The following is a 22,795-nucleotide window of genomic DNA, read 5'->3' as shown; positions in this document are numbered from 1 at the left end:
TGAAAAATCTTGACCAAAATAAACAAACAAAAAAATGACCCAGAAATCATCCCTATGATAAGAGAAAAGACATTTCACTTTTTGTGAAACAGAAGAGGTTTCACCATCCCTGCCAGAATCTTGGGTAGCTGGGCAGCAATCACCTCTGACATCATCTCGGGGAATTCAACACTCAGTGCACGGGACTGAAGAAATGTGTTCAGACAGAAGAGATGGAGCTGTTTCACTAGCTGGATTTAATAAAATACAAACATGATAAATCAGGCTAAGAGTAATGCAGCCAGATAAACATGCTGTCAATCACTTATACATCCATCAGCTGACATCATTATGTACCTTCCTCTGTCATTCCCTGAATCAATAATGTGGGTACTTGTCGTTCCCTATCAAAATATCCTCCCATGCCAGAAAATCACAAATATAGCTAAGTGGTATGTCATATAAAAACAGTGTCTCACTGATATCATAAAGTGTTACTATCCTCACTCATGATATGCGCCATGAGCAAAGGCACTTACTGAACAACTATTCGGTCTTTCATTTTATCCTCCTGTTCAACCCTTGTCTCCATGCCTTGGTTACCACATGCTATTCACACATTGCTCTGAGGACAGCATGTGCTGTTTCCTTGTCAGCTTTTCCATGGTTCTGATGATGATCATGCCTGGGTATACCGCAAACATTAAACTCCGTAGGCACTCGTCCCTTGAAAGCAGCTGCTCAATGTATGTGACTCTTTCACCTCTTTTATCTTCTCTGAGAAGTTCCAATTACAAGTTTTCCTTTAAGACCTGTGACCTTTATGTTGTCAAATACCACACTATTTCTGCTACCCTAGGCTTTAACAACACACAGTCTCTCTAATGTGATTTATCTTTTCCTTGTATCCCCCATCACTATATCAGCCTGAGCTGAAACAGGGACTTGAACTAAAACACTCTATGGACCAAACACTCCTCTGACCATCACTTTGCAGGATATTTCGCAGCAAGCCTCACTCACTTCCCTCAGGCTATTTTTCTTTGTTTAAGTATTTGAAATGAAGAGATTGACTGTCCAGCCCAGTACTCAGAAGAGTTTTCCTGTGGATACTGTGACACAAATTATTACTACAGGTAAGGCAAGACCTTTTTTTCCCAAGCAAGACCATTCCAAATAGGTTCCTTGAGCACAGGGCTGCTGTGAGGAGTTCACTGACCAGGACTTGTTTTTGCAAGTCAAAGGTAACTGAACTCCAGGGAAAGAGGTTCAGAACTCACGGTCCTGAGTGACGACTGCAGTCTGACTACCAGCAAATACTTAAAGTTAAGCTCCATATCCTCCCTTCAGACTTTTGTACTCTTTGCCCTCACCTGTAAAAATGCTTTCTGTACTTGTCTCATTCCCCTTTTGCTGGTATCTGAGACATTGTAATAGCCAAATTGTGGATACGGCTTCTGTGGATGGCAGAAGCTGATGGAGAGGTTTGTGCATTGGATCAAAAGACTCCAGACCACCTGGTGAACCTCATAATTATCAAAATTGTTTCCTCTCTTAACTCCCATAAATGAGCTCTTCATAGTTTTTTTTTTTTTCCTCCCAACAGAAGGAAGAATTAGTGACAATGAGAGCTTTTTGATTAACAAATGAATTTATTCTCAAATGATTAAAATAAAATGCAGATTTGCCAAGTACAGAAGAATAGAAACATGCAAAAACCCCACCTTTCCCTGAACTCTCTGCGAGCCCCTCACAACCAGCACGGAACTCAGAAATGCTTTTCCTGAAGTACCTTAGTGCCGCTCCCTCAGCACTTGCTTAAACTCTCAGCTCTGGCCCTGTTCCTCTGCTTTCTCTGCTCTCTGCCCCTCCTGCTGAGATACATGAGCCATTACAAAACAACATTCATGCTGGTAAAGGTTTATACAAAATGTCATTCCTCAGTTTTAATGGATATTAAGCCAATAGGATACCTGCTGGAATCTCAGAGATGTGGAAACGATTCAGCCACATCTTTAGAGACACTTCTGAATCTCTATGATACCACCACTAGGGTTCTCAACAACTACTCAGTTCCCAAATATAGACAGATACTGAAAAAATGGCATAGAACATACACATAAAAGTAGTTGAACCAAGGTTGCGAAACAAATCTTGGTTGTCTTTCCTTAATTCTCAGTAGCCTGACTTTGCAACTTGAATAGCCTATTCTTTGCATTATTTAAATATTTTCATGAACCTGTATACACACGCACACACACATGCTGCCCCCTACCAAAAACCATAATTGTACTAGTTACGTTATAGAAATAATGAAACAAAATGGTAGCATTCAAATGCATGTTTCTCAAATACTTAAATCTTGTATACTATATAATACATAATGTATGTATTGATGTTGAATATACAGCTATCTATTCATACAAATATACACACTAAAGGAAAAATGTAGAGGTTTTTTCTTTTGTTGTTTAGAATTGTTGACTAGCTACTTTCCATAAAATTACGTTTAAGAAACACTAGTTCCTACACAATAAGCAAAACACATTAACGAGGAAACTTACATCATGCATGGAATCCATCAGCTTTGTAAGTTGATAGAAGCGCTGTGAGTTGGCCACAACACCTTTCTGGCGCAAACCTATTGCCTTCACCAGTTCTCTAATGTAACTCGTTCTCATCTCATCAAATTGGCTTTGACTTCTTAGACCTTCCAAAGGAACTAAAAAGAAAGTCACACTTGCGTTGCAATTTATTCTGAAGGCAATGAGAGAAATTTAAAGTACAAGAACAATTCATAATATTTCACGCTGTGCAGTGCAATTCATTATTATATGCGAGGTGCTTCTTCCCGTTCAACAGTTACTCCAGAAACAGTGATACAATTAGTTAAAGGGATATACAAGCAACAACCAGTTAATTGGGCAACCTGCTGATGTCTATAAGTAGCGTTAAGCTTCAGCTATGCCTGTTCGCTGAAATTAAGATGGCCAAAAGAACCACTCCTGTCCTTGAGGAAAGATGTTATGGACTGGCTCGTATTTAGAGTGCTGAGGGTCAGCCCTCTTCATAGCACATTGATCTGGGAGAGACCTAGCTGGGGTGGCTCAAAATCGAGTCAAGGAATGAACTGACAACTCGTAAGTAGCACAGACAGCGAAGCATCCAGGGCTCAGGCTTCCTGTTTGGACCTATTTCACTTAGCATAGATGCACTATCAGAGGCTTAAATGTGGACAGCTTTTTAGAGAAATTAACAGCGAGGAGTAAATGGTTGAACTCCCTCTTGATGGTCAGTCACAAGGACCAAAGTGAGGACACAGAGAGAACATTGAGAAATGAACCTGCTAGCAACCGCTAGTGATGACACCATATTTGATCACTGATGGTAAGTGTTGGTAGCATTGTAAGGCAACAGGTGTAAGCTCTAGACTCTCATTCACTTGACATGGCAGAGTGTAATACACAAGTTTTATACTTTATGTTGTCAGAGGCAACTAAGAAATGAAAAACTTGATGAAAAAATATTCCCATCTGGCAATCAAATCTAAATTGTTGTGTCGCTGTAATAATCATACATTAAAACACTGTCTTCTTGTTAAATCTATTCCCCTTTCCTTCCTCTCTTGCCAATGACATTTTACACTGCAACGTCACACTTAACATTTCGTATTCTGACAGTAAGCATGAGGGGAAGGATTCACTTCATCGAACTTCAGACACTTTCTAGTATAGGCAGCTCCATCCAAGCTAGTTACCACAGCTTGCTGCAGTGGTAGTGGGAAAAAATCAGGCAAGTCTTGGGCACAAAACATGTTCACTGTTTTAGAAGTAGCTTTAGAAAGAGAAGAATTATGCTGTAGAGAGGCTTATTTTTCTCCACAGATTCTAAAAGAATGTCACGGGGACTAGCTCACACAGTTAAATAAATCATCTGCTAGTTATCTAGGTATCTAGTACATCTTCACTCTGGTATCAGACCATAACTAATATCAGGCCACAGTAGATTTCATTTGAATCTATTTAAAAAAAAAAAAGAAGCTTGGTTCATCATGACATTGACTTATTCAATCAATAACACCTAACTCTCAGGTGATTTGTCACTTTCTGGAATTAAAACGTAAATAAATCCCTGTACTGACACTCCGCACAATGCATTGTATTGTTAGATACCTAGGAATGGAATTCTTAAAAGAGAAACCACCTAAAAAGCAGACAGCTGCACAGGGGTTGGACCTAAACCCATTCCTTGCAAGAGAATTAGGTAGCAAACCCTGCACTGAGATAAGCACTGCTCCCCATCTACAGATCAGAAACCCTGTGGTCTAAGTCATGTCTGGTTCCTCAAAAGAACGTAAGGGCAAAGGAGACACTTCAGGCAAACATATTAAAACTACATTTCCCTCACTTTGAACCCAAAGAGAGCTGAGAAGGCAGAAGTTCAAATCTCCACTCTACCTGAGTTAAGCAGAAGGCTCCTATTTTGTAGGAGATTGCCCAAAAGAGGAAATGATCCTGTTTGCTAAGGCTGTTCTTGCTCACTGTCTCCTCAGACAAGTACTGAATGTCTGGGGGAAGGAGGGAGACACATATACAGAAAATCGTAAGTTTACTTTAAAGACAAGTGTCTAAGCACAGAGCTGGGCTATGGAAGTCAGGGTCTGACTACCAACTAATATGGAATTCAAACAAAGCTAAAAATAGAGAATAGAAATTCTGACTGCTTCCACAGAAAGTACATTCATAACACCATATTTAACAATAGTCCAGCTTTTAGGGATGACATGTTAGATTTATTTTGGCAACCGAGGGAGATAAAATGCTGGACAAGGTGGAGCCTTGGTTTGACTCTGTACAGCCTCCCATGTCCAGGCAGACAAAGGAGGCATCTGAAAGTGTGCCTGTCACATCTGCAGCGAGGGTCTGAATGGAAAAGTTCAGTTTTGTGGAGAACGCAACGTGCTTAGAAATAATACTCACAAGCAGGAATAGTCACAGTGGGGAAAAGTTATGGCACGGAAAAAGAATAGCTTAATTTTCAAAGCCTGGATGGTTCTGGGTATGTCTAATAGCAGAATTACAGACATCTATGAAATCTTTTTTGCTTATAAAGTGACATTCTCATGGAATTTAGAGTTAGGTGGATGCTATCCTTGACTTACGTCTCTAAACCAGCAGTTAAGTCCTTCCATTTCACTTGTGAATTAAGTTAAAAGATCTCTTCCAGCAATTCATGGCCTGTTTCCCTAGAATTCTGCAAAAGCACAGTCACAGTCCTGTCTAATTACGAAAGGTTCCACTAAGCTATTTATTTGAGTGAAGAAGTACGTCTTACATGCATAAATTCAATTTAAACACAGGTAGCTCAAACGTTCCTTGCCTCCGAACATATGTAAAGAATGTGGATGCTTTTATTCAGTGGCAAGAGCCCAGCCAAAATCTTATGCAATAAGATTTTGCAATTCCTCTAAATCAAAAAGTCTGGAAAGTGTTAGAGCTAGAACTGAACTTGCTATATGTTTTTTTCTCTCTTTTTTTTGGGCATAGCTCTACTTTCTTAAATCATAGTGTTTCTGAACTATTCACAGTATTAGTTCCTAGATGTATGGCCTCTGCAAGATGGAGACTTATTTAGAAGTTTTGGAGCACTACTACAACACAGAAAATTACATATAGTAAATAAGGACCTTAAAATTGGAAGAAATGCGGAAAATAAAAATGTTGGCTTCCTTTTTGCAAAGACTAATTCTGTTTTCAAGACAGCTTTAAAACTGTCAGAAGTACAGTATAAATAAAAATAGTCTAAGGCACAGCAAACTCAATGGAAAAGCTGTAAAATCAAAAATAGTGTTAATACTTAAGCTGGGGTTTCTACACAGAATCAGAAATTTATTGAGACTGACATTTAGTTATGTTTAACACAAATTATTGGTTCTTCAAAATTATATAAAAAGTAAAAACCAGTTCATCTAAACAATAAATCAAACATGAGACAGAATGACAGACTAAAAGCTGGGACTTGATTTAGTCTGTGAAAGCTCAAAACGGCCATACTTGCACATTTGAAGATTAAGGTGAATACCATGACTAAAATAAAAGTACTCTTAAAAAACAACTTATAACGAAAATGAGGTTATATTTTTTTTTAAAACAGTTTTGTGGAATTATATTTATACAGTAGCAAATGTCTAATAAATGTCACAGCAACAACGGTTATATGTTTTCCTTTTCCCAAAGATCTGACAAAGTGTTTTTTCCTATAAGACAATAAGTGCAGGAGAGAACAAAAAGCAATACTCATCAGCACAGCTAGAAGTACTTTCTTTTTTTTAAAAAAACCTCATTTCTTGTATGTCTATAAACATATAATCTTAAAAATGAGTTTCTGAGGGCAATGCAGTTGATAAAGAATAGTAGCTGGATAAATACTGTTAAACTGATGCACTCCTAAATGAGAGGGATTGGACCATTGCAATATTTTTTGAATTTGAACTTTGTGGGACAGAAATGGAGAGGCAGAATATATACACAGAATATATACAGCCAGAATATATATACATATATATACATGTATACATACATACATAGATATACAGAATATATACAATATAAATGTATCTAAATTTCACAGACGTTTAGAATCTCCCTCTAAGATTCAGATAGACAAGGGAATTCATTTTGTGATGAAAACAAGGTGGAAAAATTTTAAATAGGAATACGTGTGAATTCCAGCAAAGCAACATTAGCAGAGTGTATGGTATTTTGCTACTAGTTTAGTAATTTTTATGTTCATATGAGGTAAATTCAATCTTTACTGCTTATGATCTGTTTTTTTTTTAAGCATGAGCTTATGCAAACACTGGCCAAGTACAGCTTGAGAAGGAATAAAATTCAGTTCGTTATCTTTTACTGAAACTTTGTACAACCAACAAGCTGGTTATGCAGGGTTTCCACATCTCTGACTCTGTGTGTAGAGAAACAAACTTCAACATTCTTCCAATTATATTTCTCTGAGCTGCTTATTCTCATTTCTAGTGGTACCTGTACTGTTTTAAAACTTCCTATTTGAGGATTCATAACTAACAATTATGGCCTCAGCACATGTACATTTTAATATTTTAGTTTTGGAAAATAACTTCATCAACAGCCACATTTCCCATTTAAAGTGAAATCCAGCTGTATCCTGGATTCTTTAAAAGATATGTATGATTAAAAGTGACCACAAACCAAAGAAAAGCATTTCCATTTGTTTACATCTGTGCTAAACTTGGCGTATTTATAACTACAAATGTTGAATAAATGTTAGTATTGTTTGCCATGTGCACCTCCCCAATTCTTTTGCGTAATCATGCTTTAAGTTCTTGGCCAAGATAAAGCCCTCAGTCCTGACAATTTATTAAATATTTTTAAATATATTTTCAATGCTTGTAAGTGGTTTTTTTATCTGTGCAGAGTCATTTAAGCTGAAGAGCTTCCATACAAAAATTCTACAAACTCTATTTTAAAATGTGTAATGCAGTATAGCAATATATCAAAAGGGATCCAACATTATGCCAGTGCCTTTATACAGAATAAAACCAACTAAGAATTGCAAATTATTTGTTCCTTATAAACACTAGAAAAAATATTTTTAGATCTTGGAATGCTAACATTCCTTATATAGAAGTTCCCATTTGTTAAGCCAGGTAGCTTAGCATTCGTCAAGTCAAACAACATGTTTCAAAATGCTTTTACTAATGATATGTTACAAAGAAATAGAAGAACCTACTTGTGTTGAGAAGTAACAGTGCTTTCATACACAGGAACTCTTCTTGGCTGACTTGAAGTCTGACAAATTCCTGTGGGAGTTGCCACATGGACAGGCACAGGGAATAGAACGATGATTCTTTCATCCTCTGTCTTACACCCAGAAAAGGTAAAAAAAAAAATAAACCCCATGAAAATAAAGAAAAGGAATGGCTCTGGTACTAGTTGCTTGAAGGAAATGTCTTGTTAGCATTTGAATTACCACATTACAGAAAGTAAAGCGGTTACACACACAAACGATCTGCTGACCTTTTTGTACCTAGACTAGTTTTTTTAATCCTAATGAATGTGCTGTTATTTTGCATGTTCAATCTGTTACTGCCGCCCAGAAAAAAAAAAAAACAAAACCCAAAACCCAAAGTCAAAACAAAACAAAAACCAAACAAACAAAACAACAAAACCCAGAAACCTTGGAAACTATCAAAGCTGAATGATAACCACCAAAAAAAGGCTTTTTATTAATTAAAAACATCCTAATAATTAATACGAAGTACCTTTTTTTTTCTTTTAGAGGTTAATAGATTTTTACATTCTCTGAAAAGATTTCAAAGCATAAAATTGAAGATAAACATGAAAGTTTACAGCAAACTTGTCCTTAGGTTTTGCAAAAATGTCTGCATCAAAATACATTCTATCTAACATTGTACTGCTAACAGCAATAATATTACTTTGCAGCATTTTATGCCATTAAAGAAACAGTTTAAAATGTTAAATGTAAATATATACAAAAAGTATTTAAGTAAACTTAAATAATACAGCCTTATCTAAACTCCTGTAGAACTAAATTGTGCAAATCACACAAGGAAATATACAAAACTGTGTAGTTTTTTGCAGCATTTCAAACTTACTTTTCTTTTTGAGATTTTGGTATACTATTTTATTGCATATATTTATTGGAAAGGCAGTTTTCAACTGGAATTACTGCAATTGTAGCATTTTAAATTTTGTAAACGAAACTGAATTCATTGTACATTAAGATGAAGACCCAGTAACACTGGCTGATTTTACAAAGAGGCATCCTCATCCAGATGAATTCGGTACAACAACAGGATTAAATTTTGCCCATCCCCCTTACAAAGTTCAGATCAGTGTTCCAACATGATTGCAGATACTACCATCAACAATGAAAACAGAAGATATTTTCCATGAATAAAAGACTTTTCTCAATGCACCTTTTTCTTCTATCATATTAAGCGTTATTCTTATCTCAAATGCAAATTATTTCAGCTTTGTTCAACATCTGATGTCTCACATCAGCTTTTAAATGACTTAAACACAAAAATTTAATCTGTTATGTCTGAAAGTACTGGCTACTTCTGTAGCTACTTTAAATCTCCCTACTTATTCCTTTCTGGTAGTCTCTGTCAGGGTATGCTTAAATGCTGTTCTTAGTCATGTTTTCAGACACTGTAAAGTATAAGCAATAGTAAATCCTTGTAAGGTTTTAATACTAATTCTTGAAATCATTGTCCAATTAACACTTCTTTCTTGGTCTGAAATCGATGGTACCAAACAAGCCATTCCCAAGGAGCACTACAACTCAGTTTGCCAAATGACAGATTGGCTGTGAAACAATCTTTGGATTGTGGTTTCACGGTCATTTTGAAACAACTCAAGTGTGTGTTGCCCCTGTAGAAGGCCTTTCCATTCTCCCTTTGCACCTCCAGATATTCACCCCTGCTATTCCGGCATCAGTGCCTGCACGTCCACGTGGTGAGTCAGGTCAGGGATCATCCTCATCTACTAGAGGCTTTTTCTGTGGTATTTCTCAAGCATATCATTTCCCTATCTGCTTGACAGTGCAACCAGATAGTGTTTGAGCTGTTAAGTGAAATCACGGAGATACATGACAAGGCAGGGAGGCAGGTGGAGTTGACTTTTTTGGCTGTGTTCAGCAGTTACCTTTGCTTAAAGTGATCGTGAAAGTACAATCTTAAACATCACCATAGACAAGGAAGTTGCTTATGTTTTACGGATCTAAAAGTGAATTTATTTCCCAATAAATAGTTGCAGCTATGACTTAGTGTACTCGTTACTTTCGATATCTAAACCTTTGTTTATAATGCTTCTAATATGACCCTGATGTTCTTGGTTCTACAACTAAGAGAAGGGCATGTTGCCAGCCCACCTCCTTCTCAATGTAGATGGTCTTGAGCTACAAACAAGAAGCTGTCTCTGAGGGATTATAATCAGGGTTCACAAATCTCAACCCTAGTCTCGAACAAAGTCTTCAAAAGGTGGCAGCAGTGGTCCACACACAGAATAATACTCCAAGACACGACATTACTGCCTAAAGCCACTTCACTCTGTTTCTTCTGAATGTAAGCAGGAGAAAAATCACAGACTCTGCTGGCACAGAATACAGTCAGAAATTCTCTCAATCTCATCCCTTCAAAGTATTTCAATTTGTACAGCATAATTAATACACATGGGAGAGGAAAGAATTTATTACTCTATAACCTCACAGTGATTTACAGTCATTTGGAAGAGGAAAGGTCAGGAGCTACAGGGCCAGCTCCACTGAATAATTTCTATGAAGAACTTCACTGGCAAGAACCTGCATGTCTATCGGTTTTAAATTCAGGTGGATGGATCATCTGTACATCCACCTCTTGATCCTTAAACAGGTATATCTTACAAGAAAACATGTTTAACTTTCATCTCACTTCATAGTAGTTCTTTTAGGATTTAGAGGAAAAATAACTAAGAAAAATGTATTCAGGAAAAATAAATAGGGAGATTAAATTATGTTTTACTATTCCTGGAAACCTCACATGTATTATACCCAAAGTACCTAAAATTACAGCTTTGGTAATATTAATTTGCAGAGCTGAAAAACTAACAAAGGCTGAAATGAAGAATATCTGAATTCATTGGCATAGTGAAGGAAAATCTAAGCCAATGACCTCTCCCCAAAACCAGAAAAGAGCAGTCTCATATGTTTTATCCTCGATATTAAAATTTCTTCTTGCTAAATTATTACAATTTCCAGACAAGAAACGTACTTTGGAAAAGCAGAGTTTTATCAGAAATTGTCAAAACTGAGTATCCTAGACTACATACAGTTGACAAAACCCACCCAAACAATGACCAAAGAAAATCCCACTTAATTCCATTTGTTAAATCATAAACTCACATCTTATTCAGATGAATTCAGGTAAATCTGACAGCATTTTTTAATTTTATTTTTTCCTTAGTTAATAAAAGTATTATTTAAACTCCTTTTGTTTGGCTATGTCAACATAATAAACCTTTCCCACAGTTACTGAATTTTAACATGATCAGAGGACTTTCATCTGCTGTTAATTATGAAAAAGAACAAGTAATGAATGAAACATTGGCCTCAACAAAGATGCATCCTCGTTGACAAAAGTAAGTTCAAAATGTCATTAATATTATGCAACAGCAGAGTCTACTTACTCATTTAGAATCAGATCTGGTGCAAAATATAACATCTGACCACTGACATGTTTGTATGATCTCCATCCCATCGCAAAAACCATTAGACTCATCCAGGAATACTGGATGAGGGTTATCTGATCATCAATATGTAAATTTCGAAATCCTGAAAATGACATTAAAAGTTAAAATACTTAATAATTCTAATTCAGACAACAGTTGAGGAGGTATTCTGAGATTACAACTTTGAGCTATAAACTAAGAACACCTAGAAAGACAAGTGCTTTTGGGGATGAAATTTGTGAAGTTTGTGTAATAACTGACTACCTCACCTTGATAGTTAATCTCTTGCCTTTTTGTTCTGATCCAATATTTTGGAATGATCAAGCCAAAATTAATTTTAGCAGTCAGAAGTGACTATTTCAGTAAGTAGGAATGGATTTCATTCTCCTTTGGTAAAAATATGACAGTTTGTAACATGATCACTGTAACCAACTCTTATTTAATAGAGAAAGCTTGGACTTAACAAGAGATACAGATGTAATAAAATAAACATCCACATATTAATATATTTCTTGCACTTAACTAAAGGGGATTCATTTGTGTGTTTGCCTTTGATAACTTTTGCTCTTTGAACTTCAGAGATTGCTATGAAGTATCTGAGTCAATCTATCAGCTTCCTGCCACTGAAAGCAGTGGTCCTGCTCTGCATTACCTGTCCTGTTACCTCCTTCAAGCAAGCTCTGGCATTCATGCCACCCCTCAGTGAACTGGTTCAGCTCATGAAGCCATCAGAAAACTACAGAGAGTAAAAAAAAAAAGTTTGTTTTCTTCTCACTTAAGGAGATGAATCAGTTCAACAAGAGGTCTGACAGCACAAGCTGCAATGGCGAAGGGCAGTGATAGGGACTGCCCTTTCCTGCAGCAGCGAAGTGTCAAACAGAGCTCACATGAAACTGTATTTCCAGGCTTTCTTGTCAGTATATTGATTTTTATATGTCCCAGGATCAGGCCCCTATAACCATACAGTGGATGTACATACATGACATGGACTTTTTTTGGAACCCGGTCTTGACTCTTTGTAAATTCAGTTACTTCTCATTACCAGTCTACTTGTGAGCTGCTTAGTCCTAACTGGTACTATTTATTGCAATTTGTTGCTTTCAAAAATTCATTTTCATAAGAACAAAGAATACACAGAAATATAAACACTTCTTTATGCTAAAAGACTGAAAAATAGAGTTGAGGGGTTAGTGGGGAACAGCTGCTATAACAATCATATGCAGGAACTCTTTGGGTTTCCGGGTTTTTTTGGAGTGAGTTTAAACATTCAGATGCATTCCTCCCAGAGCACCCTCCTATTCAAATGTATTTGATTGGTGCATATATTATCTGATGAAGTGGAAGCTTAATCATTTTAGAATTTGTTAAGAAATAATTAACAGGCAGACAATAATATTCTCTTTTGACTGCTCGTCCTATGATGTATTTGCTTAACTAATTCACTACACATAAGAAGTGCTATTACCTGGTAGCAATTTCGACCATTTCACTACACAAAGAAGTTGCCTCTCACAAAGATGATTTAGACTGGTCAGCAAGGAACTTGGTGTTTCAGGTTTTGTATTGTCATAACCAGCATAGACAACTTCAGGCTCAATGCCTCGTAGAACACTTATCATTGGGGGAACAAACTGTATTTCTTGATTTGGAGAAAAGGACAGCCTTTGGGTTAGAGATTGGCTTTCATCTTGAAGGGTTGCTGGCTGCTGGAGTGCAACATCTAATGTCCTCACAACCTTAATTTTGTTAAACTTTTTGAATTTTCGACCTGAAAAAGAAAATTGTTGATCTGTTAAAAAGAATTAACCAGAAACACTAATATTTTCCAGTAGCTCTGAATTACACTTTCATGTATACAAGGAAATTAGAACTGTCTTCTGAATAAGTTGTCCTTTTTTTGACTTTTTATATAATTAATAATAATGGAAAATTTTTAAGAGTTTCTCCCTCCATATCCTCCTCCTTTCACTAAGAGATGAATAGAACCCACCCATTAAAATTATTGCTATGAATTCTAGGTTACAGTAACCTCAAAGTGCTTTCTGGTTCAGTTCCCACTGTTCTATCATATGCCGACAGCTGAGCCAGCTGGCTCTACAATTCAGTTTCTATTCAATGGTAATTAAGGATACTGTTTCTTTTTTCTCCCTAATATTCAGAAACAAAATGCTAGTAATTAATTACTGCACATAGAAATTCCCCTCCTCCAGTTCCATAAAGGCATTTCAGTCTCACAGCTAAATTCTGTTTTGATGATCTGTAAAGTTTTCCTTCTGCTTACCAGAAAGAAAACAGAATTCAGGTGATGAGTGAAAAGCCGGAAATACTGTAAAACCAAACATCAACACTTACAAAACTCTTCACTTTCTAAAGGATAATTTATGTTTCTCAGTATTTGCAATTCTTATTTCCATACTGCAGTGGTTTGAAGAACACTAACTAAAAAAAAATAGTTGAAATGCTTTCCCAAAATAAGCACAAGTTCTATGTCTGCTGTGGCTGTGCAAACACACAGAGCTCTAGGTTGCAACTCTGCAAACTTCTTTCATGGCAACCGTCTGGCAGTGCAACACATAGACCTAGCAAATCAAACCTCAGGGGTTCAAAGACAATAACCCTCAGTTAGATATTGTCATTTTACTAGTTTTAATAAAAAGAGAAATCCGCATAGAGGTGGCTGCATGGAACACATTCACTTTAAATAGACTCTCAAAGGTGATGAAAACCGTGTTAGATAATTAGTTTTGCGAAACAAGTTTAGCTTAGTGAAAAAAGGGTGTCGCAACAAATAAAAAAGCCAATAAAGATACTGATACTTATGGTCTTATGGTAGACGAATGTGGGACTGTAAGAGAGATGCAGGATGATGGCACAAAAAAAAAAAAAGGTAAACCATTTTGCTAATGAAGAAAAATACAAAGTTTACAGTTTCGACCTTAAAGAAAATAATAAGGACGGGGAAGGGTTTGCTCAAAAAAACCCCAACAGAAATCACGTGCATATTTTCACTTGTTGAGGTGTTGCATCCTTTAACAATAGTAGAAAAAGAGATGCACCGAATTTCATCAGATGAAAAGAAAATCCACGCCTATCAAACTGCTGAACCACTGAGAAACTGCATTATGAAATGGCAATATGCAAAAAGCACTCTAAAAGTAGAGGAGGTGAAAGGTAATAGAAGCCTAATAGTAGGCATCCATGTGGTTGATTTAAAATCCAGTTTATAACATGCATATCAAATTGCCTTTTGAAAAACTGTACTTTTATTTACAAGTGAAAGATTAGACAAGGGAACTTACCACATCCCAAAGGAAGGGGACAAAGACTTTTCCATCTCTTACTGACTTTATTTTAGTTAAAAGTAGTGCTGCGCTGTCAGAATGCAACCAGTGCACCAAAGAGGCCCCTGGACACTGGGGTAGGGAACTGCACATGCTCTGAATTCATTCACAGCTATTTACTACAGCATAGTCAGACTTATCTATTACCTTCCTCCTTGGAAAGCTCCAGCCTTCCAAACTACACACTAAAATAGAAAGGTTCAACAAAAATGGCTTAGGAACATGTCTATTCCATTTTCTTCTGATGCTCCCATATCATACAAGAGGGCGAATTTTATGAAAATCCAGTGTCTCCATTTTGGAAGATCTAGGATGTACACTTCAGAGAATTAAACTGACCTTTTCAAAACATTCATTAGTACACAGGTAGTATAACTTTACACAAAATTAATACATCAAACATTAAAAGATTTCTTATGTGATTTTATTTTAAACAGAGCAAATTCTGTTACTTAAATTAATTATTCTTGATGAGGACTGGTATAACTGGAAGCAGAATCAATCCTCTTGTTTGTGAACTAGACAAGATCAAGCAGATGAACACAATCTAAAAAGCAACAATGGGCTTTTAAAATCTAATAATTTGTGTTATTCCATCATAAATATGCATGTTTATGCATTCCACACACAAAAAAGTAATTTGTACACAAAAATGCAAAACTTCAATTTAAATTAAGACAGTATTTAAAATCCAAAGGGAGTATACTAAACAAAATTTCAAGAAAGACACTTTATTGATAGTATAAATATGAGTGATGGGGTCTTCAGTTATACTTATCCAGTGAAGTCAGGAGTCATCCTCATACTCACTTAACTGTGAGCTTAATTAGTATTAAGTACTCAAAAAATCTTATGCTCATTTTGTCAATTGTGGTAAGAATACAAATATTTCTGATTAGTGACTCTTTAGTAAAGAACAAAACACAAGCTTACACCTTATGTTACAGCTGAACCAAAAAAAAAAAACCAAACCCGAAAGAATAGACAATATATTATGACAAGAGACCTAGAGCCAATTCCTATCATAACAGAGCTATACATAGTCCTAAACATGCTGGGAATTTCCCACTAACTATTGTTCAGTCATGAAGGAAAACAGAAGGAACAATGCATTTGATAGTTCATAAATAATGATTTCAGGTATTTTCTGAAATAATAGCTTCAGATACTTTTACAGTTCAGAGAACAAGTAAAGAAAGAAACCAAACAGACAGCTTATCACACGGAAATGTTAGCAGTTAATAAGTAGCCATGTTTCCAAGTGATTAAATGTACCAGAATTAATGTCACACTGGCTTGCAGAATTGCTTATATGTTTATTTCTAATTATGTTGCTTAACAGCCACCAGTAAAGCAACTTGTTACCTACCTACTGGAGAGGTGACTACTAATAAGTCAGAGTAGACTTCCCCATCTACCACAAGGAGACCATGTCAAATTAATGCAAACTCTTAAGGACATAGGGAAAACAACAGAGATGAGACAGTACCTTAGTTTTTCAACTGCTGCTTACAAAAATATCCAGATAATTTCCAGCTGTAAGGTAAACAAATGTCTCCACTTATTCTTAAAATGTGTAAAGGATATTAATCCACTCTGGAAAATATTTATCTTAAAATTAAAACCCGTATGTGCATATTTAGACAGCACACCTTTTCTTTGTAACACTTCCATTAATTTAAGATAGCCAGCCACTCAAGCAATTTCCTAGTACGCACAGTTCCCTTACCCTTGATCACTCTAAATAGCATGTGCGTAGTGCACGTGTACTACATGTACCTAGAAAACAGAGAAATTTTAAACATAAAATTGAATTAATCTCATAATCAAATATGATTTTATCCTTAATACATAATTCTGTATTTTAATATTCTTTTAGCTAGGTATCCAGAACCATACTGCCAATCAGACATTACTGATAGTGGGCATTTCCTATTAAAATGGTTGGGTTTCTAGTAAAAGCATAACATCTCACTATCCTTCTCCACACTCTGCAATCAGGATGTCAATGATTTATTATTCTTGACAGAACACCATGGCTCTGATTTTAAGGTCACTATGCTCTTACGTTTTGTGTGGGAGAACAAGCTGTGTACACCTTAGGAGGGTGTATACAAAATAAAGGAACAAAGCAGCAACGCAGAAATAATACATCTTGGTTTTAATAAACCATTTGATGCTACCACAGAAAATATTACCTGGAAAATTAATTCAAATTTGTCTGCATGTAATCATTGCAATGTGGACTGAAAGATGACTGAAACAATGAAGAAAGTGATAATTTAGCAATACAGCTGAACAAGAAATCTTTGATAGACAGCCTGGGAAATTAGATTCACTGATAGGAGAAAAAAAAGCGCTATCCTATTAGGTAGAAAAACAGAAAGGGGATAGATTAATGTGTCCAGTTATGAGATGATAAAATTCAAAGACAATTAGCACTTCCACAGAGAATGACAATTAAGGAATTACAAAAGATATTTTCCTTCAACATATTAGAAATAAGAAACAGTCCATATAGTTAAATTGGTTACTAAGGCTATTTGTTGCTATTCTATAATTTACTAACAACTAACTGCAATTTATTTTACAGCAATTCAGGTTAATTTAATTGCTTTGAAATCAAAGTCAGAAAATGGAACTATTGTCCATGTAATATTATGTTATTATCTATATGGTTGCCAATCTGTAACATTCAGTGGAAGAGAAGTGTACTTCTCCCAGCAGTAAGTTTAATTTAATTACTGTAATAAGAATCTTTAGAATCTCATAGTTAACATCCTGTAAAATCTTAGTCCTTCTCACCTTGATTAAGCAACATTGGAGGTCTGTGTTTAGTAACTGGAGGCTAGCATTAAGAAATTAAGGAGCAGGAGTAAAAGAACAAAAATGTATCTATGTAAGTTCTGAATGGCAGAAATCAGAAAACACACACAATATCTTAAAATATAATAGGCTGTAAACACAGGAAAATATTTAAAGCATTGAAAATTCAGATTTGTTAAAAATATCCATTTGCATAAAAATATGCAATTTGTTCTGTGAACTGGAAACTTGCTTATGGATTCTTACATCCTGGGGAAAATTATCTAAGCTCAGTAGGATCCCATAAGTGAATCATACTGTGTTGATCAGCACAGCAAGTCACGGGTAGGAAATATTGTTCACGTGATACAATAAAGGAAGTATAGGAAATGGCAGAAGAGCGATAGTAAGGAAGATGAGAACAACAGCAGAAATGGTTAAACTGTCTATCTTGAGTCTTTTTGTTGGTTCGAATTTTAAACCCTCATTTACAAATAATATAATCTGACTCCAGTTTTTCTCAATTTTTTGCCTACATTTGTCTTCTCTTTTCACTATTAAGCGCTCCATTTCAATCTGTATTGAATAATTAGCTTACTAATCCCCTCAGAACTGCTGACATCACTAAGAGCACCCAAAATACTACACTCAACATGAGGCAGCTGAGAAAAACCTAGAGATGCCACAGTCCTGGCTTCATTAGATATTCCCTTTTTTCCATTGTCCCTCTGTTCTCTTTTACTTCCTTTTTGCTGCCAAATGATTTATTTACAGAAGAACACCAGTCCCCCCCCAAAATGGAAGACAGCTTTGATTAGGTATGTTTAGAAATGGGCTAAACAATGCAATGAACTGGCTAGATAGAACGACTTAGCACTAGGTACAAAGAAACTATTTATACTTGCTTAGTAATGGCTGAGAAAAAAAGGTGATGCAAAGAGGAACTTTTTACTCTTCAAACCCAATGGTACAGAACTAAGAGTCAGAGCACCTTTATCCTCAGGTCTTGGTTTCAAGTATGAGGACATAACATCCTCGTATGAGGACAAACTAATACGGACAGACCATCTCAGAAATATTGCTAACAAAAGCATCCACCTTTTTTCATTTTATGTACCTCCACCCAGAGCAAAATGTATATATTAAAAAACAGTAGGAAAACTAGCATCCATAAATGCATGCAAAATGTAGAACGAAGCCAAACCTTCTGGCTACTCTTCCTGTGTAGAATTATGATGCAGAACAATGCTGAAACACAACAACTAGATGATGCTAGTGAGTCATCGCACACTCTTCTGCTTGTTGAAACAGGGCTGCCTGTGATGTTAAAATACTTGGGGTTTAGTTATTGGTGTTGTCCAGGCTATCATACGCAAAAATTCTGATTAGATCATCATCAGACTCTCGGCTGTGCAAAACTCACAGCCTGGAATGAATTTTTACCTGTATTAATTTACACCAGTTACAAGCATAGAATAGTTTGGGTTGGAAGGGACCTTTAAAGATCATCTAGTCCAATCCCCCTGCCATAGACAGGGATATCTTTTATAGATCAAGTCACTGAAACATTACAAGACAACCTTACAAGTTATCTCAAACCTTAAAAGACAGGCATTCTATCTGCCACATCCTCCTTTCCCAAGTCTCCATTCTTATCACACATTTTCCACAGCCCACTTTGGACCCCTGTCTTTCCCTTCTCCCAAACCTGAGGGACTCTTCTGTCACAATGCTTCAGGTTCAGGGTGAAAAGTCTGCCTTTGTAGTAACACTGTTTCCCTGATGCAGTCCTACCCCAGCCCTGAAACACCTGTTCTCTCTGATTCATCCCTCTTCCCTCATCTGGTGTCACCAACACGCTTGTCAGCTCCATTATTTTTCACCGAGAGGCGGCACTGACTGACCAAGGTGCAGGAAGGATTGAGAAACCGGAACCCCGATTAGATTGCTGGGTCTCGTTACTCTGTCTCCAGTGGTGTGGGGTGAGAGGGATGCAGTTTGGAGAAGACAACTCAAAGGTCTAGGGAGGCTGAGGGGCACAGGACACAGCCTGAACTGCAGCATCACCTCTCCCTCCTCTCACCCCACTGGCTGCTCCCGGGAGCTGCAGCACCATCGCTTGCAGAAGATGAAGTACCAAGAGCCAGCAACAGCTGCTTACTGGTTGGGAACTGCTGATTTATAGCACTGATAAATGTATAAACTATAAGAATGACACAATGGCCACGCATGCAGAATACTCCAACTCCATACAATACTACAGGAGCTGAAAGCGTATAGATGTGCAAGCAAAATATCAGCCTGAAAACTATATACACGTTTTAATTTACAAATGAACACGGATTGGCCAGATAGTACACTTACACACAGTATATAATGCCGGTTCTGACAGCGACAAAGAGCAATATATAAAATGCAGAGAGAATGGTGAGAGAGGTCTGATACACTAAAATAAATTATATTAGGATGAAATCAGCTTTTTTTTTGTTCTTTTTTTTAATTTCCTTTGAAAACATATTATTTCTATCTTCTTTACATAGCCATTTCTTACAGTCTTTGTCATGTATTTTGAGGTGTTGTGCTGGTCCAAAACTTTATACAGCTAAAGTTCTCATGAAAAAATATGAAAAAATACACATCATTCCTGCATGTCAGCACAGCATAACTTGCCATGTGACTACCTGATCCTATACCATTCTCTCCCTGTGGGTTTCTAAATACACAGTGCTCAATTTTGATTAAAGTTGCATAAAAAAGGCAAATCTGTTACAGCAAGAACTAATACAAAGATGAGAATTCCCAGCACGCAGCATGCAAAGTCTATGGTGCTGGTGCAACCTCTGCTTGGCCCTCTTCAGTGGAAGAGAAGGATATCATTTTATTGACATAATGATGGAGAGCACAAGAGAAAAGAGAAGGAGATAGTACCAATTCTTGATTTTAGCGTCAATCTTGATCTTCTTTTTATTTTTTACCTAGAGCAAATTCTCTGATCCAAAATTATTAACAAATACACACCAAAGACACAATTCTTTCCCTTGCAAGAAATAGTACAAGGGTACACCGTAGGAAAGAGACATTCCCACAGAAAGGTTTTTCTTTTTCAGGATTTCCAGACTCATTAAAGAAAAATTAAAGGAATTCTAAATTATTTTAAATATCAGGTAATTCTTCCAAAAATAACCTTTTAATGTATTTCTTTCCTTTGCAGTATTAAAGTTTAAACTCAACAGATTGAAGGTAGTGTTCTTGGTGTTCTTGACTGCCTGCTTTTCTGAATCAGATTTGAAAAGCAGCTCACCTCCCAGGACCATCCCAGCTTGACAGCACTTCCTCAAGCGACACGCCGGACAGTTCTTCCTACGAATTTTATCAACTATGCAGTCATTTCTTCCAGCACACAAATAGTTGTGCTGCCCTGTAGGCAACAGAAAAACAGAATTAATACCATGTTTTCTAACATGACAAAATTATTTCTGTGTATAAACACTCCAAAAATAACAGAGGTTCAAAAAAGTATACTCGACCCATTAAAGGACTCCTTCATTTTATGCTAACTTTTAAATAACAATGTATTCCTATTTAAATATAATAATTTATTTGGCCTGCTTAGGAGTGAAACTCCCCAACTACAAAGTTTCAAAAGAATTAAGAGACAATACGAACTACTTAAATTATCGCACTATCCATTTTTCATATGTAAATCAAGCATGAGGAGAGACCAATTTATTCCTTTCAAAATTATTTTTTGTTTACATTTTTGTTCCTGTTTTTAAAGTAATTAAGCGAATTTTGCTTGGATTGATGTGGAGTTTCCAAAAGAAAACTGAATGGAGAATTTGGAGCATTAAGTATTGCAAAAAATGAACCCTCTAGGCAGAGTAAATTACCTCTTGACAGAGAAGCAGTTTGTACTATACTTGCTGAAATACCAACTGAACAGATGCAGCCAACGTAGCCAAAAAGGACAAAAAGAAGGACACTGTAACTTTTTGGTTTAGGTAGGTTAGTTCTTAGTTTCTTGTTTAATTCTGAATGACTCAGTTAGGAAGAGCCTGTCATTACTGTGTTAAGATGGAATTTTTTAAATGAAATTAGCTTCTAGCTGAGCAAAAAATGAAATTCAGCTGATGTCCCAACATTCTTTTAAGCACAAGCTTCAATGATACTCACAAATTTCACTTGAAGAGAATAAAAAATAAGTATACTTTTATGCTTTAGTATAATATTGATTATTTCTGTGATCAATTTTAATTTTGAATAATTAAGCCAGGCTAAGGAAGTAGATACGTAAGAAGAAATCAAAGCTGATCTTCACATATCCTTTCAAATTAGGTCCAAGTTTACCCTGTAAGGTTTAACTTTAAAATCCTGCCTGTTTGTGCACATCATCCTCTATTCATTTCTGTATTTTCAGTTTCTTACCGGTACCTAGCATGAACACATGAAAACATAAAAACATTATTCATTTAGAGAGCAACAAAATACATCATAATAGTATGGACAGACTACAGGAAGTACTGATATCATGGATACATCCCCTATGGCATATTGTGGATGTGGACCTCCAACTATAACTGACATTAACATCAACTCTCTTAAATTTTCACTGATTTCTGGATCAGTATTACTTTGAGTGAGCCATCTGATGTCACCAGCAGCAAATATGTCTGAGATTATTATTCTACTCAGATGCTGCTATTCAGCTTTCTTTATAACTCTATTCTCTCCTTTCTCTGCACGTGGTAAAATGAGCAACTGTTCACCAATAACTTTTCTCCACAGAAGAAAGACAAACTGAAAATGAATCCTCAGATGAGAGTGCAGGAGAAAGAACATTCTATTCTAACAAAAGAGCTAGTGCTAAACCATGTGAAACAATATATTTGCTTCTGTGCTAACACATTTTTAGATAATTAATTTACTTCTTACCCACACTTTTAAGACTACTTGTTTGGTTCTAGCAAAAGAAACCTGATTGCCTGAAATTCATTTTTATAACATTTTTTTTCTTTTAAAAAACAACTGGTAAAATAAAACCAGCTGCCTCACGCATTGCCTGGCATTTTAAAAGTATTTAGTAATGCAATAAATCAGAAGAAATTCTCATTTACGTTCTCCCAATAATGCTAATCCTAGATTCCTTCTTACAGGAGACGTTACCAAAAGTAACCAAATGAATAAAAATCTGTCTTGCTTTTGGCAACAGACCAGGAAGCAAAACACTTTATTTTGAACACATCTTCCTTCGGATTATTTGCAGTTTTTCCTTGTCTTGCTTTGCCTTCATTAGCTACAAAAGCATTCAGTCTTTTCAAAGGCAAGAACAGCTTTAAAATAAGCATTTGCTTTGATCTTCAAAAAGTTAATATTATTTCTATTTATTTAATAAACTGTATTTAT

General features: G+C 36.1%; 1 protein-coding gene across 1 annotated transcript in view; it reads right to left on the bottom strand.

Annotated features, from left to right (window-relative positions):
- Positions 1 to 74: 74 nt before the first annotated feature.
- Positions 75 to 22,795, bottom strand: part of PGR (progesterone receptor) — a 36,161-nt gene continuing 13,440 nt past the window's right edge. Inside the window, exons 3-8 of the mRNA XM_065632177.1 lie at positions 20,694 to 20,810; positions 12,712 to 13,014; positions 11,205 to 11,349; positions 7,747 to 7,877; positions 2,544 to 2,701; positions 75 to 230 (exon numbers count right to left, since the gene is read on the bottom strand). Coding sequence (XP_065488249.1) covers positions 75 to 230; positions 2,544 to 2,701; positions 7,747 to 7,877; positions 11,205 to 11,349; positions 12,712 to 13,014; positions 20,694 to 20,810 — 1,010 coding nt within the window. The remainder of the gene's footprint in view (positions 231 to 2,543; positions 2,702 to 7,746; positions 7,878 to 11,204; positions 11,350 to 12,711; positions 13,015 to 20,693; positions 20,811 to 22,795) is intronic.

The sequence above is a fragment of the Caloenas nicobarica genome, chromosome 1, assembly GCF_036013445.1.
Source record: "Caloenas nicobarica isolate bCalNic1 chromosome 1, bCalNic1.hap1, whole genome shotgun sequence".
In the NCBI taxonomy this organism is placed as follows: domain Eukaryota; kingdom Metazoa; phylum Chordata; class Aves; order Columbiformes; family Columbidae; genus Caloenas; species Caloenas nicobarica.
Note: the sequence above shows the minus strand (reverse complement) of the source record. Positions and strands in the feature narration are given on the sequence as shown.